The sequence below is a fragment of the Microcaecilia unicolor genome, chromosome 1, assembly GCF_901765095.1.
Source record: "Microcaecilia unicolor chromosome 1, aMicUni1.1, whole genome shotgun sequence".
In the NCBI taxonomy this organism is placed as follows: Eukaryota; Metazoa; Chordata; class Amphibia; order Gymnophiona; family Siphonopidae; genus Microcaecilia; species Microcaecilia unicolor.
Window position 1 is genome coordinate 710,428,538 of NC_044031.1, and position 13,127 is coordinate 710,441,664.

A 13,127-nucleotide genomic window follows, 5' to 3' on the forward strand; every position below is an offset into this window, starting at 1 on the left:
TCACCCCCTCATCTGGCAATCAAAATGAATTCTGCACTGAACCTCTACCCAATGCTCCCTTCCATTAAGATGGTCAAAATACCCTTTGTAGGCCCCCATGCCTGCCCCCACCACTGTTCTTTCTAAGCTGAGCAGGAGTCCTGCAACTGCATTGCTGCCAATTGGTGGAGGTGCTTCAATATTGTGTTTTCAATTGCTTGGGACAGGCAGGTTCCCTGTAGTCCTGAAGGGCTTGCCTGGCCCTCATTATTGAAAATATGATAGTAAAACAACACCCCCCACTGGCAGGACTTAGAGAGAACAGTAACCCCCACCTACCAGAATTCCCCCTGCATTTTTTTAAGCCCCAGCCATGAGAATGTGGTCTTCATTGTGCTTGGTTTTGCATCCATTGCTTTATTCATAATTCAATTGTCTTTTTCTCTGTAATTTGGTTTGTAATTATTACACATTTTGGAGTGTAATTTTCTACTTTAGACATATTGCTTTCTCATTCTTCTGTAAGTACTAACCAAAAGAACTTATTTCAGCTTCTTCCTCCTCCTCCTACAAAATCACTCTGAATTTATCTTACCTATTCCTGCTTTGTTTCTTTTTTTCTCCCTTTTTGTATCTATCAATTTTCATTTTTATTTGAACCTTCGCTCTTTTAACTATAATCCTTCTCTTCCTCTTCTGTCTGTTTACATTTTATACATTTTGAATGTTAAACTCTTTGCACTAAAAGATTACAAGTTGCTAATTTTCAATAAAACATGCTTATTTCTTTGCTAGATTTCATCTAGAGCAATTCTCTTTGGTCATACTTCTTCGGTAACATGCTTGGCAAAAGCAAGAGACTTTGCAAAGCAGCCATTTGTGGTTAGTGGTACAGAAAATGGGTATGTATACCTCACTTTGAAATACTCTGTGCAAAAGGAAAAAAAAATAGACCATCCTTATTGTTTACTGCAGTAAAAGATTGCATCTAACTTCTAAGGTCTTGTAAAGAGTAAAGGGTCATGGATTGCCTTTGTGTCGTACAAACAAAGCAGTTTACCTTTTTAAAAATTATATACAGGTACATTCTCTTTCCCTAGAGGGCTCAAAATCTAACCCCCCTGTTTACTAAGCCGTGTGGCAATGCCGACACAGCCTATCAAAGTGAATGGGCTGTGTCGGCATTAGCGTACTGCAGCCACTAGCGCAGCTTAGTAAACAGAAGGTAAGTTTTTGTACCTGAGGCAATGGAGGATTAAGGGGCCCATTTACGAAACAGTAGTAAAAGGTGGCCCACAGTGGCGTCAAAACCACCTTTTTTAGTGCCACTGGTCCATGGCTAGTAAATGGCCGTGCGGTAATTAAAAAATTGCTGAGCAGTCATTTACTGCCGGAGCCTTTTCACCTCCTATTTAGGAGGCAACGAGGGCTTCGGCGGTAACCCAGCACTAATCAGAAGTGTATTTTCTAGCACCGGAAATAGCAAGCGGGAGATCCAGAACTACTGCTGGGCTCCTGGGTGAGCCTGGCGGTAGTGCTGATTCACTATGCACCAAGCCGGTGCTAGCCCTACCATCCCTTGGCAAAAGGGCCCCTAAGTGAGAGTCACAAGGACCTGCAGTGGGAATTGAACCCACTAACCATTAGGCCACTCCTACTTTAAGGATCTATTTTTACAAGTGATTTTACCATTCCTATGTTGATTGTTGGAAACACTGTGCAGCTTTCTCTTAGTCCAGATTAGTTTTGGGACAAAGCAGCAAAAATAATATGAAAAAAGAAATCAAAAAGCTTGCAAGTCAGTTTCTGGCAAGGTTTAGAACAGAACATCTTTTGCCCAAATATTCAGAGCAGTGGTTCCCAAACCTGGTCCAGGAGGCACCCCAGTCATTCAGGTTTTCAGGATATCCACAATGAATATTCATGAGAAAGATTTGCATGCAGTGGAGGCAGTGCATGCACAAATCTCTCATGAATATTCATTGTGGATATCCTGAAAACCTGAATGACTGGGGTGCCTCCAGGACCAGGTTTGGGAACCACTGATTTAGGGACCTGTTTTCTAACATGCACAAATCAGTTAGCACAGGATTTAGTGTGTGCCAACTATTGGCAGGGGCCTGCAGTAATGGCAACTGCATACTAAAAATCCCATGCTAACTACATAATCCGGTAGGGGGAGGGAGCCGAGTGGGTTATGAGTGGGCGTGGACTGTACATTATATTTAGTGCAAACAGCAACAGAATACTTTTGCCTGATCCTTGAATTTAACACTTCTGGGCTGAAGTTTTACAACAGTTGTTTCTTGCACTGTTTGCTATATAGATTTATCATTCTTCCTAAGTAGAGAGGTGTGGTAGCCGTGTTAGTCCACTCTTAAAGGTTATCAATAGAAATCAAACAAAATAAAACATGGAAAAGAAAATAAGATGATACCTTTTTTATTGGACATAACTTAATACATTTCTTGATTAGCTTTCGAAGGTTGCCCTTCTTCGTCAGATCGGAAATAAACAAATGTGTTAGCAGATAGTATATATAAGAGAAACATCAAAGCATTACTTTGACAGTCTGACAGAGTGGGAGGGTGGGGGTATGCATGGGGACATCAAAGCGTTTCATTGATATTCTAACAGGATGGGTGTTGGTAGGTGAGAGGAGGGTAATAAACAGAGAAATAAACAGAGACATACAGCTTTATGGTTTATAATGGGTTAGAAAACCCAGATCCTTATTAAGTCCTGTTTGTTGGGTGTCAAAATATTCAATCATTCTTATTTCCTAGAAAGCACAGGAAACGAAATTCTTGGTCAAAATATGTGGTATTTCAATACTGTGCAAGCAGCTGTCCTGCAGGCTATTTCTTATCCTCCGTCTAGCTGTTTATGCAGGGCTGATTCATTAAAGTGTCATATTTGGGTAGGTTACCATGAATGACCAAAATTATTACATAAGAAATTCCCATCTGCTATCATGTCATGTACTAAGCTAACGATAGAGAATATCACATAATATTCTGACTTGTTACCCTGTGATTTCATATTTCCTGAGTGAAAATTCTGTTTCACAAGAAAAGTAGTTATCACACTATAAACTGACATAAAGAGATCTGCAAAAAGTATTTACTCTATACAAAATACATGAGCCAGGCTTTCATAACCCGTTGCTATTTGTGCAGAGACCTCCTCCCTGATGATCAACGTTGGATTTTTGCTATTAAGTTCTAAACTTCCAAGCCAGGGTTGGATCCTGCCTATCAAGCCATGTATCTCCTCCATTTCTAAAATAGACCTGAATCTCTCTATACATAGGGTTACCGTCCAGCTTATTTTCGAAGGAGATCGCCGGCCATCTTCCGACACAAATCGGGAGATGGCTGGCGATCTCCTAAAGCCGGCCAAATCGGTATAATCGAAAGCCGATTTTAGCCAGCGCCAACTGCTTTCTGTCACAGAGCTGGCCAAACTTCAAGGGGGCGTTTCAGTAGAGTAGTGAAGGTGGGACAGGGGCGTGCTTTGAGATGGCCGTCTTCGCCCGATAATGGAAAAAAGAAGGGCGTCCCTGGCGAGAATTTGGTCCACTTTATTTGGTCCCTTTTTTTTCAGGTCCAAGTCCCAAAAAAGTGCCCGAACTGACCAGATGACCACCAGAGGGAATCGGGGATCACCTCCCCTGACTCCCCCAGTAGTCACTAACCCCCTTCCACCCTCAAAAAAACAACTTTAAAAACTTTTTTTGCCAGCCTCTATGCCAGCCTCAAATGTCATACTCAGGTCCATCGCAGAAGTATAGAGGTCCCTGGAGCAGTTTTAGTGGGTGCAGTGGACTTCAGGCAGGCGGACCCAGGCCCATGCCCCCCCCTACCTGTTATACTTGTAGTGGTAAATGGGAGCACTCCAACCCCCCCCAAAACCCACTGTACCCACATGTAGGTGCCCCCCTTCACCCATAAGGGCTATGGTAATGGTGTAGAGTTGTGGGGAGTAGGTTTTGGGGGGGATTTGGGGGGCTCAGCACCCAAGGTAAGGGAGTTATGCACCTGGGAGCTATTTTTATTTTTTAATTTTTAGAAGTGCACCCTAGGGTGCCCGGTTAGTGTCCTGGCATGTCAGGGGGACCAGTGCACTATAAATACTGGCTCCTCCCATGACCAAATGCCTTGGATTTGGCTGGGTTTGAGATGTCTGGCCTCGGTTTCCATTATCGGCGAAAACCAAGACCGGCCATCTCAAACCCGGCCATCTCTGACATTTGGCTGGCCCCAACCGTATTATCGAAACGAAAGATGGCCGGCCATCTCATTGGAAAATAAGGTCGGCCCCGCCCCTTCGTGGCGCTGTCCTCGGAGATGGGCACCCTTAGAGATGGACATCCCCGGTCGAAAATGCCCCACCACATGTCCTCTTTTAAGAGGACATGGCCTCTTTTTGGATGTCTTCAGATATGCCCTTCAGGATGTTTAATTTTTAGGGAAATGTCCTCTTCTTTTATGGGCCTATGATCTACCCACTAAATGAGACCATCTCTGACTTATTAGTCAGTCTGGACACAGGAGGGTGCTAAAGAGAGAGAAAGGCATTGCTGATCCCCTCTCTGTTCCCCTGCTGGTTGAATCTGTTAAAAGAATTTTGTTTGTGCAGCATGACTTTAAGCATATGTCATGCAAAGACTTTCACACATATCTCAGAAGCCAGCCAAAGTTGTTGAGAGATATTCGCTCTTCTGATAAATATGCTTGGGCTTAGACTCTATCAAATTCAAATCCAGAAGTTCTTGAAAAGTAGATTTTCTACTGCAGTACTGTAAGTAGGTCACTGTTTGATGTGTGTTCATTAACTACAATTAAATATTTCTTTAGCAAAAGTGGCAACCATTTTTATTTTTTCTATCCTCTTTTTTGTCTCTGCAAATGCTAACCCTATCTATACAGTCTTGCACCTCTCACTTCCCTGAATCAAATCCAGACTTCCACTCAATCCCCCCCCCCCCCCCCCCCTCATAAGCCAGAGCTCCTTCAGCTCCCTTCCTACACCTCTAAAGTGTATGCCTACCATTCTGGAAAGCGCTAATCTTTAGTGGCAGGAGAGACCATTGTAGAATAGTACATCTGCAGGTGATTCATGACTAGTGAAGGGGAAGGAGAAATCCAGCTTATTTAAGAATTTCTTCCTTGAAGGAGGGTTGGGTCTGGTTCAGGGGATGCAGGGTTTAACTGGGGATCCAGGTCTGACTCAGGAGATATGGGACTTGATGGGTCAGGGTGTAGGGCTTGACTGGGGGGAAAGGGATGTTGCCACTCCATGCTGAGGAGATATGACCTTTTTCTAGAAAGAAATTTAGAGGGATGAATTCCTCATACTAATGAGCCGTTTCACTTTGAATTGGTTAGCACGAGAGATCTTGATAGATACTACAAGGTACTTCCTAGTTTATAAGCAGCAAGATGGGGCATAAATGGTGGTATTTTAGGCATTTATGCCCATAAGTGGCTACTTACACACTTAAACGGCCTCATGTAGAACACCAACTAGCAAAAATGTACACACCATGATTTGACGGTGCACTTTTTGCTTGAGAGGCAGAGTTTGGGCGGAGCATACAAGTACATGCATAAATGATAATGACTTGAAGATAAGCATATTTTTGGCCACTTGCAGTAGTATTCCATAAAAAAAAATAGGCACCTATTTTCCTTTATAGAATAGGCTTGCAGTTGGCAAACCACTTTGATTGATTATAACTACAGAAAGGTGGTATATTAAGTCCCATCCCCTGTCCCTATCCAGGTATCCAGGACACCTTTAATAGGTTCCTTGCTATAGAATTACCTTTTATGTACATGCTATGCTTTTTATGTTAGTGTGCATGCCTGTTTTCTTTGAGCGACATTTTAGAAAGGATGTCCAACTCAGAATATGGACATTCAAATCTGTATGTCACATATGGATGTCTATCATATATTTTAGAACAAGGTCTGCCGACATACAGCCTGTTCTAAAATACATGAGAAATGGATCTCCAGGTGCTGGCTATGTCCAGTATGAACATCCATTTTACAAACTGAATGTCCAAACTATGAACGTGGAAAATCAAGGGACATAGATATCTTTGTGGCAGCATAGGAACATCCATATTATAAAATAGCCACATAATCATGTATGTGGAGGTGTAATCGGACAGAGCAGCTGACAGAGAAATAAAGGGCACTGGTTCAAATCTCATTACAGTCTTTCTAATTTTCTTCCTTTCTTTCTTTTTTTTTTAAATTGAGCTCTTCATGGACTGAAAAATACCAGCTGTGACTTCCCTTACACCCTCCAGTGAAGAAGTGCTCATTTTGCGTCCCTTTTACTAAGTTGCGATAAAAGGTACCGCGTGCTGAGTCCCTTCTTACTGCAGCAGGTAAAAAGACTGAAAAAAGACATGGCCATGCTCTTACCGCATGTTCGTGCAAGGGGGGAGCACTTACCACCATCCACTGAGGTGACGGTAAAGGCTCCCGCACTAACCCAATGGTAACCAGATAGCACGAGGCGCTGCCTAACGGGTAACCCCCTGCAGAAATATTTTTTGAATATTTCCACTAGCAATGGAAATGCTGCATGTTGGGGGTGGAAGTACTGCTGGCGCCCACGTTGGGCTGGCAGTAGCTCCTGATTGGCACGCAGTAAGCCTGAGGTGGGCTTACTGCCACTTAGTAAAAGGGTCCCTGAGAGCATCTCTTTGTAAACTGAATATGACAAATACCAGATCTAAATACGGACATCCGGCTTTTTTGCCCTTCTCTTTCTGAAATCTGAGTTGGACATTTTGGCCCCTGCCTAGTTCCACCCAAAACACTAGACCTCATTCCCTTGCCATAGGGACATACTGCCATGTTAGATGTCCTTATTTTGACCTAATAAAATGGGGATTTGGACATTCATGCAATATGGATGTCTGAATGCCAGTTTTCAGATGTCCAAAACATGAATGGAGCTTCTAAAATAAGGGCCTTTTGGGCTCCTTTTACAAAGCGATATTACCAATTAGCGTGCGCTGAATACAAAGAATCTCGTGGGAATTGAATGGGCTTCTTTGCATTTAGCGTCGCTTTGTAAAAGGAGCCCTTTGTCTCTTAACAAAACTTTATTTTAGCAGCTGTGCAAACATTTTAGTACATCCCACATTAAGTGGGCTTCTAGCATGCATATTAAAATGTTACCAATTATGCAAAAAAAAAAAAACCCTTTTAGAGCTGATTTTACTTAATGAGCCCTTTCACGTCAGTAGCAACATTAAAATTAGGCCCCTAGTCAAAATGCACTGTTTTTATTATATAGATTAATCTGTTACTCATATCAGCTGTGTTCCTTTCAGCATTGTTCTTTGGGAAATGTATTTGATTAGAGGAAAACACATATAAATATAGATATCTTTATTTTACATTGTCAGACTGCATGAGTTATATTTAAGAGCTGTGTTAGATAAATGGGAATTGCACATGCTTTCAATGACTCAGACAAATGAATGGTTCTTCCATTTCAAAATGTGAAATCTGTACGAGTTTTTGGATAAATACGCAACTAGTAATTGGCAAGGATGGTGATATATGTTTCATCTGAAACAGTTGCCTTAATGACTAACCTTTAAAAAAAAAGCAAACCAATTTATAAACCTAGTGTGGAATCAATCACAGAGGTGAGGTCATCTGTTAGGAGGGGGTGGCTGAGCCGAAATCAGAGAGGGTGATAGCTATTTTACTGTCCGACAGCCTTTGAAATGCATCTAGAAAGATGTAAGACCATCAGCTCCTGCCAGATAGAAAAATTATGATAGCGTTTGACAGGGGGGGTAAGGACTTGAAAAGTCTTAAAACTAATCAATATCCAAAGACCATGTTGCCTCCAACTTTGGGCAATAACATCTTTTATTAGCCAGTGTGGTATCCTTTGAGTGTCACTGTAAACATTAGTCTGAATCTATATTTGCCATAAACAGTGTGTTATATGAAGCATGTATTTGGGAATTATGCACTGATGGTGTAACCAGTTGTCAAAAAATATTATTCTTCAATGATGAAACAGCATTTCATAGAAGACTGTATTCAGCTTTGGACATTATTATCCTTCCCAAGAGGCTAATACTATAGCCTTTTATGTTTTACAAGATTATTTTGTAAAAATCTGAATAAGAACATGTTCACTATTGCTCAACTTATTTTCTTTTTTTTACGTTCAGGTCAATATTCAGCTCATGGCGATATTTAGTGCCATTCCTGCATAGCTAACTGATTATAGTTAGGACTGCCTTTTGTGTGGGCCAATCTGCCCAGTTAGCTCTCTGGGTACCAGTACAGGATATCTGTGGTGCTCAGATAATTTCCAGATCCGCCCTGATTCCACCCCTAACATTCATTGAAGGGTGCTGAGGTAGTCAGAATAGATATTCAATGGTACTGTCCGGTTAAGTGCTGCTAAATACCTGCTCCTGGGTCATCCACGTCTGTTTAACTGAGTACAAGCCTGCCCTCGCCACTAAATTGCTTTGAATACTGACCCGGTTATACATAAGTGTAGCCACACTAGAACAGACCAAAGGTCCATCAAGCCCAGCATTCTGTTTCCAACAGTGGCCAATCCATGTCACAAATACCTGGCAAGATCCCGAAAAAGTTCAATACATTTTATGCTGCCTATCCCAGAAATAAGCAGTGGATTTTCTCCAAGTCAATTTAATAATGGTCTATGGACTTTTCCTTTAGGAAGCCGTCCACACTTTTTAAAACCCCCACTAAGCTAACCGCCTTTACCACATTCTCTGTCAACGAATTCCAGAGTTTAATTATACATTGAGTGAAGAAAAATTCTCTCTGATTTGTATTAAATTTATTACTTCTCAAAAAGGGATCCAGTCTCCAAGACCGGGGGCCTCATTCTTCCACCTCCTGGGAGGATCTCTGCTGCTTGAAGACTACTACTACTACTATGTAGCATTTCTATAGCGCTACAAGGCGTACGCAGCGCTGCACAAACATAGAAGAAAGACAGTCCCTGCTCAAAGAGCTTACAATCTAATAGACAAAAAAAAAAAAAAGACAGCAGAACCCCCCAAGAAGGTGGCTCTGGCTAACGGAATGAGCACTCTGCACATCTCTAATCTCAGTCTCTGAGGGGTTAACGGCAGGATCCAAACGTAGGGGCTGATGAGAAGTCTTTTGATGAGAAGTCCTGTAATAGAGCTAGAGGTTTCATTTCAAGACTTTTACTGAATGTGATTCCACAGGAAAATCATTAGTCTAGAGTCCTGTAAAATTGTGTGCTTAATTACTGCTCCCGAAAACTGACAACTCTGTGATGTTGACGGTATGGAATACAGTTCTTGTGTTAGATGTACAAATGAACTCTCAGGCAGAGATCTCAAATTCTGGATATGAATGCTCTGTTTTGTTTTATTTTGTTTTTGCTTTGTAATAATTAGCAGTGTTCCTTATCCAGTATTCATAGATCAACTTCTGTTGACAATAAGGTCTCTTATCCACTGGTCAAGGCCCTTAAATTGGTTTATCACAGTTGTTTGTTCAAACTAATTAAATACACACACTTACTCCAACTCTTTTTTTAAAACAAGCACACTGGTAACAGGGAGAAATGCCATGTAAAGGGCAATTTTCACTTGAAACTTGAAATGAGTGGAATGGATCGGGTGGATGTGAAGCGACTGTTCACGCTATCCAAAAATACTAGGACTAGAGGGCATGAGTTGAAGCTACAGTGTGGTAAATTTAAAACGAATCGGAGAAAATTTTTCTTCACCCAACGTGTAATTAGACTCTGGAATTCATTGCCGGAGAACGTGGTACGGGCGGTTAGCTTGACGGAGTTTAAAAAGGGGTTAGATAGATTCCTAAAGGACAAGTCCATAGACCGTTATTAAATGGACTTGGAAAAATTCCGCATTTTAGGTATAACTTGTCTGGAATGTTTTTACGTTTGGGGAGCGTGCCAGGTGCCCTTGACCTGGATTGGCCACTGTCGGTGACAGGATGCTGGGCTAGATGGACCTTTGGTCTTTCCCAGTATGGCACTACTTATGTACTTATGTACTTATGTAACTTTGTAGTAAGTTGAAATGAGGAAACTGTCCCTTTAAAATTGCCTATGAGAGAGTACCCACACAAATCTGAACCTATTTTTGGGTGAGTATTTTTTCAATGGTAAAATTATATGCATACTTTTCAACATTGAAAAGTATGGGGTAATTTTATAAAGATTGTTCAATATGCAGAAAGGGTGGAGGAGGTGTGGAATGGCCTCCCGGTGGAAGTGGTGGAGTCAAGGACTGTTCCAGAATTTAAAAAAGCATGGGATAAGCATGTGGGCTCGCTTAGGAACAGGAAGAATTAGGGGTTACAGAGGATGGGCAGTCTGGATGGGTCATATGGCCTTTATCTGCCGTCATGTTTCTATGTCTTAGGAGTAATATCAGGAAGTACTTTTTCACGGAGAAAATGGTAGATGCTTAGAATGCCCTCCCACAGGAGGTGGTGGAGACAAAAATGGTAATGAAATTCAAGAATTTGTGGGATAAACACAATGGATTCCTGTGGGAAAAGAGACTGGAATCAAAACAAAACAGCCATTCTTAGATGACAACTCCAGTAATTAGGAAGTAAGGCTAGTGCCAGGAAGACTTGCATTGCCTGTGTCCTGATTATCGCTAGACAGATCTGGTTGGGCTGGAGTGAGCTTTGACAGCAACTCCGGTAGTTGAAAATTAAGGCCAGTAACGGGTAGACTTCTACAGTGTGTGCCATGAAAATGGCAAGATCAGAAACAACTATGTTACATCATATTCGGAATGCGTGTGAAGAGAGGAATTGAGCCCTAGGACCTCCCAGAAGAATTTGGGAACACACTACATAAGATTGGGAAAACGCGTGTTTTTTTTTCTAGTGCCAATGTGATTTTTGAACTCTTTGAAATAATTTGAAACAATTGTTCACTCTGTTTTTGTGCACCCTCTGTTGCTTTATTGATGCATACATGACAGTGACAGACACTGTTTTTTGGGGGTAGCTTTTTTTTCCCCATTGGAAGTTTCGTATGGCTCCTCTTTTTTTTTAGTGATAACACTGGAATCCGATGATAGAAATTTATTTATTTATTTATTTATTACATTTGTACCCCACATTATCCCACCTATTTGCAGGCTCAATGTGGCTTACAGAGTGTTATTATGACATATTCATGAGGGAATAGTAGATACTGAGGTGTATTTTCAAATCACTTAGACTTACAAAGTTGCATAGTAACCTATCTAACTTTGTAAGTCTAAGTGCTTTGAAAATGAGCTCCATAGTCAGTGGTAGGATGAAGATATTTAGAGAAAGAGAAGAGGGTTTTAAGTAGGGTGATGTAGGAGGTGTAATTGGTTGTGTGGGTGGGTTGTGTAGTGATTTGTGTTTTTAGAAGTTCTTTTTGTAGGCTCTGTTGAAGAGATGTGTCTTCAAGGATTTGCGAAAGTTATTTAGATTGTCCATGGTTTTTAAGGTTGGGAGTAGCGCATTCCATAGCTGTGTGCTTCTATTCGAGAAGGTGGTGGCGTGTGCTTGCTTGTATTTAAGCCCTTTACAGCTAGGGAAGTTCAAGTTGAGGAATTTGCGGGCTGATCTCTTGGCATTTCTGGGCGGTAAGTCCACTAGGTTAGACATGTAAAGAGGGGCATCTGCGTGAATGATCTTGTGTACGATCGTGCATATCTTGAATTGCACGTCTTATAGGTGTCGGCATCACCTTATGCTGTGCAAGGCCCTAACCCCCCAAAAGTTAGCCTACCTAAGGCTTCAGGGCCTATTCAGAATGTCAGCTAAAGACCTCTGAAAAAAGCAGCTCTGACATTCCCCCCTCTTCTCCTAGTCTGATCCCTGGGAATGTCAGTGAAAGACAGGATGTGTTCCTCTGCTTCCCAGCAATAAAATAAACCAGAACCAATGCTCAGGAGAAACAATAGAAATAAACCACTGTCTCCATAAAGTTTGCCTTCACAGGAACTCACACCTCCTTGGTAAAACTAACCAAATTATATCACAGGCCGGGTGCGTGTAAAAAGAGTTCAGTTATTTAAACTCAGAGAGGAAAAGAGAGACAGACACAGACACACACACTCTCTCTCACAGACACACACACACACACACACACACACACACACACACACACACACACACACACACACACACACACACACACACATCCACATACGCTTCCTACCTGCAGCACTCTCATTCACTGACAGAGATATACACAGAATCAGACATCAGGCAGACCCTGAGATACACAGAAGTTCTGCATTATTATCTTTCTGCCCTAAGTGCTGTAAGCCAATTTCTATCTAAAATACCTTTTGCCAAGCCACCCTTTTGTGTGTTGTATTATTGTGCGAGAAAACCCACTGCCCCTAAGAGGTGGATCTGGGACCAAAAGAAGGGAACTCAGACAGACCTGCCAAGTCTCCCACATTCAGCGGGAGACTCCCGCTTTGGTGGGTCATCTCCCGCAGTCCCAACAAAGCAGGAAAGTCTTCCGCTGAGATCCACTGCCACTGCTTCTCTCTAAGCAGCTGCAGCAAAAGAAGAAAAACAAGCGTGGGGCCACAGCAGGCTTTAGGCATGCGCTGTCAACTCTGCGGGAAATTGACGTCAGCGGGGGCAGAGGATGGCAGAACCGACAGTGCATGCCTGAAGGCTGCTGCAGCCCCATGCTTGTTTTTTTTTTTTTGCCGGCGCCGCTGCTGCAACATTGGGAGAAGCAGCAGCTGCCAGGAAACTGTACACGGGGTAGTACTGGGTGGAAATGGTAGGGGAAGGGTAAAGGGCGTTGAGAGGGAGGCAGGAGGTGATAAATGGAGAAAGCAGAGGGGAGAAAAAGAAAAAAAGAGTAGGGATTCTGGATGGAAGAGCGGTACAGAGAGAGAGATAAGTGGAAAGATGGGGGAGAAAGAGGGGACAGGGAAGAGACAAGCTACTGGGGATAAGGAAGGGGAGCAAGGGGGAGACCCTGGCTAGTCAGATGGAGACAGAAAGAGGAGAAATGCTGGATGAAAGGAAGGAGAGAAAGAGGAAAAGTTGGGGGCAGAAAGAGGGAAGACGCTGGATGGAAGAGGGGTACAG

General features: G+C 42.4%; 1 protein-coding gene across 2 annotated transcripts in view; it reads left to right on the forward strand.

Annotated features, from left to right (window-relative positions):
- WDR72 (WD repeat domain 72) overlaps nt 1-13,127 on the forward strand; it is a 377,768-nt gene that overhangs the window by 78,954 nt on the left and 285,687 nt on the right. For both annotated transcript variants that reach the window (XM_030189229.1, XM_030189234.1), the window contains exon 4: nt 775-881. In XM_030189229.1, the coding sequence (XP_030045089.1) occupies nt 775-881 (107 nt within the window). The remainder of the gene's footprint in view (nt 1-774; nt 882-13,127) is intronic.